The 6,000-nt window shown below is 41.6% G+C and overlaps 1 protein-coding gene across 2 annotated transcripts in view; it reads left to right on the top strand.

Moving 5' to 3' along the window:
• Positions 1-274: 274 nt before the first annotated feature.
• LOC123759583 (uncharacterized) overlaps positions 275-6,000 on the top strand; it is a 31,632-nt gene continuing 25,906 nt past the window's right edge. Inside the window, exons 1-2 of one of the 2 annotated variants that reach the window (XM_045744689.2) lie at positions 277-993; positions 1,140-1,188. Coding sequence is in view for 1 of the 2 variants with exons in the window: in XM_045744688.2 (XP_045600644.1) it covers positions 960-993 (34 nt within the window). In the remaining variant the exon portion in view is untranslated. Of the gene's footprint in view, positions 994-1,139; positions 1,189-6,000 lie in introns of both variants that reach the window. The other variant, XM_045744688.2, reaches the window with a different exon arrangement.

Raw genomic sequence — 6,000 nt, 5'->3', positions numbered from 1 at the left:
CTCTAAAACGCATTTAACAAGTTTAACGAATCGTGTGTAAAAAATAGTGAGTTTCTCAAATATAAACAGGTGGGGGGGGGGTGCTAAATTAACGAGCTTTTTGTCCTTGATTTTGGAGACGAGATTTAAGTGATGTGTGCTTTGAAAACAGGAAGTGAACGAAGTATTTTGACAATGTTTACACAGCTCATCATCAAAATAAAGGGCTGTAGGTTCACAACGTCGGTCATATACTGACTTTTTTTTTTAATCAACGTAAGTCAGTGTTTGACTTGCAGCTTGAGCTGAAGGAAGCGTTGTGTTTTCAGGCTAAGTTGTGTTCAGGTTCACTCGAAACTCGAAAGAAGACCTTCTGAACCCTGTTCTTCCGCGTGACAGTTCCGGTACAGAGATGTGTACTGGAGGAGGAGGACCAGCTGTGCCCAGTGTGACGGAAACGTGAAATATTAAAACGCTAATAATGACATACACACTTTTGCTGGAAAATTAAAAGTTCCGTAAATATTTAGTTACAGAGAGCTGGAGTGACTGGATGGTGTGATATTTACAAGCTGTTTGAGTGTTGTGACGAGTTGAGGTGAAATTAAGTTTGGTTTTTAATGGGTGCCGGAACTTAAACTATTTGTACGCTGCTTAGTGAGATATTTATAGCGCATTGTGATATTAGCGAGGAATAACTGACATATCAGGGCAGAAAACGCGGTTACTGCTAAACGTTTTGACTCGGGATAGTTTAGTGTTTTGCAGGAAACAAACGAACACAGGCATTAACTGCTGTTAGAAAATTATATCCATATCGATACGTCTAATTCTTTGTGCAGTGTTTCTCTCGTCTTGTGGTGAAATTTTAAGTCGTCTTGCTAAATTTGTGCGTGTGAGCGTGTCTCAGGCCATGATGGGTTAACCACTTGTCCCAGCCTGCCCTCACTTGACGAGGTACTCCAGCACCCTCGTCCTTGATGACGTGGTACTCCAGCCCGCTCGTCTGTTACGGTAAGCAACACCTCGATGATCAAGCGTCACCTATACCTGCACTGCTTATACGAGGATTTAAATATATTAGTCATGTAGTATTTAAGGATTTTATTATATAAAAAAATACAATATAATATAAATAATGGTTTTTCATGTCATTTCAGGTAATTGCCCATTAGCTCATCGTGGGACAGAAATTCACCAATTTTCAAGGTACGTAAAAACTTTTAATGTTTCCATTGATGCCATATTATGTCTGTTAATTATTCATATCCTAAGAAAACTAGGATAACGTCACTTCCTAAAGTACAAAGTACTTTATGAAGTACTTTGTTATGTACAAAGTGTTATGCGATCAATGTAAGTGATCGTCAAGTAATCAGACAAGTACGATAATGTTGCGATAATGATAATGTTACGATAGTACGATAATGAACAAGTAATGTTACGATCGTTTAACAGCGGTCGTAAAATTAGACGCAAAGCTGCTCACAGTTACGATCTCCGTCTAGATCGTAACTCTCCGTACTCTCACAGCTCTCTTGATTTCAGCGACTATCGCAAGATTTTCTGCCAGATTTTTACCAATACTTTGTAGTGATGCTTTTCAATCAGTGCAGATCACTGCACCGTTAGTGTTTCAAGAGTTTTAACGCCATAACAATGGCAATTAGCTCTGCTTGCGTTGAAGAGGCATAGTCTTCAATACGTGCTTTTTCTTAATTTCTGCGTTGAAATGAAATGTTTTGAACCGAGTTCAACAGCTTTTCTTCCAAGGAGTTCAATGGACTGTTTAATTTTTCCCAAGGTGGGAGTTTATTAGGACCACTTGTTGCGTTCCTTCCGGAAATTCAAAATTTACAATGGCGTTCATAAGTATGTTGAACAGTGTGTGGCTTAAGATTCCTCTCAGAGGGGGTCCCGAGTTCTATACTCATTGTTCTCGAGGCTGCTCCGTTGAAGCAGACCTTGACTTTCCGCCCTGTGAGGTAGTCCTCAACCCTTTTCATGAGTCTCCCCTTGACACTCATGCATGCAAGCTCGTCCAGGATCGCAATCCCATGTGCTTTATCGAAGGTTTCTTTTGATGTCAACAAATACAGATCGAGTACTTAGCTGTGTCATTAGCCAAGTAATTAACTATACAGTTTGCTGTGCTCCGTCCTTAAATCCATTGACACCCTCCCCTAGCCTGCCTATTTTGTGAAACAGTCGGTTTAGGATGATCCTTTCAAGCATCTTGGGTATGTTGTGTATCAGAGTTTATCAGATACATATTGTGTATCGATTTGACAAGACGGCGTTCGTGAAGAGTAGAGGCAGGAAAGATTATTTTAGAAAACCAATCAATAAAATCAGAATACCTAACATGACAGAAGAGAGCATTGTTTGTGTCAGCAGACTTAACACTTCATTTATGTTCCTTAAGTCTGTCATTTAGTATACGGCCAGTTTCCCCAAAGTATTGGAGAGGACAAGCCGAACAGTAAATAGAGCAGCATTAGAAGCAGGAGCAGCAGTGGTAAAGACTACTACGAAGAGTGTTAGTTTGTCGAAAGGCGAGCTTTATGTAAAGCTCGAAGAAGGATATTAGTGAGATTTTTTAGTTCAGTTATGAAGGGAAAGCAGAGCACAGTGGAACTGGTGTTGGAAAGAGGTTTGGGACGAAAGAAATTTCGTTTAACCTGAGAATAGGCACAGTTGATAAAATGTAAGAGGTAACTAAGGCGAGAGAGATTTGTAAATAAAGAAAATGTCAGAATCAAGAAACTGAGGGTAACTGATGTATAGAGCGTGTAGGATTAGAGAGACTAGAACACTTTTTATTAACAAGGAGGATGATAGGAAAAGAAGTGAATGTACATACATACCACTATGCCTGGGTTTGCGGTAGACAGAGAAAGAGAACCCAGCCGGCTGGCCGGATGGTGTCTCTTTTTACGACTGTAAAAAGTCGTAATTTAAAATAATAAATATGTTCAATCACCCTGAATTCCGCTCAAAACTAATATGATCCTGGGTCTGAATATGACCCTAGTACGCTGTTCCCTTTTTAATTTTGGCGACCTAGACCCTCCTATGTCTATTCCGTACCGCAGACCATTCCCTCTGCCAATTTGAGTGAGGCTAGCCCCAAGCCTCTAGCCTGCAACTTTGAACAGACATTCTCTCTTAAAGTTAAAATATGTTAATTGTTGCGACTTTCTTTCCTGCACCGGCATATGGTGCTCGAGGAGGAACAAGCAGCATGGTCACATGTGCCAGCCTGCTTTACGAACTAGTAGTTTGTGTAGACCTTTTATATTAAATTGTATGTCATCCTTGGGGAAAACATTGACGAACTTTAATATTTGATTAATGATGCGTTAAAGGTAGTAAATATATTTCAGACACCTGATTGAATTTCACGTGAATAGCAGGATTCAGCGATATATGGGTGAACATCACACACTTTTCTCTAAGTCATCCCTGGACTATATGCACAGTAGTGCGAAATATCAGGGTGATCTAAACACTGTGTACATACGGCCTTCTTCCGTTGGAAGCCGTCTCCTCGGGTGCGTGCAGTAATTGCAGGGAGAAAGCTGAGGTGTTTGTTGTTTTCCTCAGCGGCTCAGCTGTTCTCGTTAGTTCGTCTCCAGAAGTTTGGTGGTACACGCTGCGTTGGGCCAGTCTTGCTCCCTTCAACTGTATACACTTACACGGCCCAGTTAGTTTTATACAGTCCGTACATAAACTGTATACATACTACAGTAACTGTAATTTACGTCTTGTTGCTAGACATTAAATGAAAACAGATCATCTTTTAGTGAACAATTTATATAAAATAAGTCGAGACTGTGGCATAGAAACCCATAAAGGGTAAAGCATTTGTCATCTTGGAGAGCTTGCGTGCACCAAGGAGAGGCGCCAGAGATGTTCAACACTTTAAGACTGATGAACGGGGTGTTGCTGTGTTACTTCCTCTCAACACTGCATGGTGAGTAGTCCGAGCAGGTGTGACCTGGTGAGTAGTCCGAGCGGATGTGACCTGGTGAGTAGTCCGAGCGGATGTGACCTGGTGAGTAGTCCGAGCAGATGTGACCTGGTGAGTAGTCCGAGCAGGTGTGACCTGGTGAGTAGTCCGAGCAGGTGTGACCTGGTGAGTAGTCCGAGCAGGTGTGACCAGGCAAATAGTCCCCAACACCTGATGGAGGAGCAGCCCAAACTGGTGCGACTTGGCAATCTTCCTCGGTGGGTGTGTTCCCTGTTAGAGGCCTGAGAACTCGCGACCCTTGTGCAGGGAGTATGCCTGAAAGCTTGCGAATCTTGGGCAAGGAGAGAGGTGATTTTAAACTCTCTACTCTTGGGGTTGGGATAACGGGAAATATGAAAACTTACGATCCTCAAGAGGGAAAAGGTCTGAATGCTCAAGTAATTTATCGTTCTGGTTGGACTAAATTTCGTGTTTTTCAACCGGGGTTAGACTGATGAAGATCATATATTGCTAAGATCTTCACCCGGGGCGAAGACGGTAGTGTTGGCAATCGTGTATAGTGAGGAGAACATATACAGAGAAGACATTAGTAGCGACAATTTATAATGTTGAGGATCGTGTGTGTCAAGACTAAACCATTTAAATTGAATTTCTGGGAGAGGCCTAGAGCCCTGGTGGCTGGCTCCTGGACTTTATTCAGGCTACGCCGGGCACCTCTGTCAGTAAGCAATAATGAGGAACTTACAGTATAAGACATTTGAGAATATTTAGCGCGCAGTTTCGCACCAGCGCATTACTATTGTACTACAGAACAGGTAAATGTCTTATCTACAGTGAATAATCTGCTTATCGTAGCAGAGTATTCACTTCGCTTAATCGTACACTATCCATTCTATCTTATTTATTTCGATTTACACAGGTAATGATATCATGCAAATAAAATATATTGATATGACCTGTGGGTTAATGATATTTTAATATAAACACAAAATACAGTATAGGCGAATTGTCTTATTTAAGTCCTGCACCTGTCACCCACTGATTCGTATAGCTTGTTATTGCAATCCGTCCTCATATAAAGTCCATTCCATCCAGCGGTCGACCCCAAAGACGCATTCATCAATTTGTACATGCTGTTCATTCAAAATAGGAATTTTATCGAATATAAATTAATATTATTATATATTAGCATATTGTGCATATTTAGGCAGTGGGTTAGGTTAGGTGTTTAGGTTCTGTTGGCGATTTTTTTTTTTTTTTGTAGCACGCGGGTGAAGCATTTACAGTGTTGTGGTTCGAATAAAAGTCGTCAGCGAAGCGCTTGTTGTGGAAGTGATCGGACGTCATCAGTCGAGTCGTGTGTAACCCGTTATCATTCATAAACAACGGGTTTGGCGGGTGCATGGAATGGACTTGAGCCTTTGTTTATGAGGACGGACTGCATTGCCACGTTTCATGAATTCCACTTTTATTGTTCCACGATTTTTGTTGTATACTCAACCTGCGGATAGTCATAGTATTCACTCTGTTGCCTTCCTCGCGCTTGTTTGGTTACTGTAATACTGTGTTTCAATTTAAATAGGCAACTTCTATTAGTATTTATATTTAGTGACGATTGTCGGGGCTCCTCTCAAGCTTCTGCCACCCCAAGTTGTTACTTGGGGTGGAAAGTAGAGCGACGGTCTCACTTCATGTAGGTCGACGTTCAATCCCTGATCATCAAGTGGTTGGGCACCATTCCTTTCCCCCCCCCCCCCAGTCCCATCCCAAACCCTTATCTCATTAATTTATTTATATACGAGAAAGGAAGGCATTGGGTTTATGAGAGTACATAGCATTGGTTTTTACATTCTAGTAAAGCCACTAGCATGCGTAGCGTTTCTGGCAGGTCCTTAATTTAACAGATTAAGAACCCCTTCCCTTTCAAGGGAAGGACTCAATCCCTTTCAAGTGCTTCTATAAGGGATTGAGTAATAGCTTGACGCTTTCTCCCGATTGTTTCCTTCAAGCTTCTGCTGCGGCTTTCTTGGCAATTCTCGTCCACAGTA

The sequence above is a fragment of the Procambarus clarkii genome, chromosome 8 (assembly GCF_040958095.1).
Source record: "Procambarus clarkii isolate CNS0578487 chromosome 8, FALCON_Pclarkii_2.0, whole genome shotgun sequence".
NCBI classification, from domain to species: Eukaryota; Metazoa; Arthropoda; class Malacostraca; order Decapoda; family Cambaridae; genus Procambarus; species Procambarus clarkii.
Note: the sequence above shows the minus strand (reverse complement) of the source record. Positions and strands in the feature narration are given on the sequence as shown.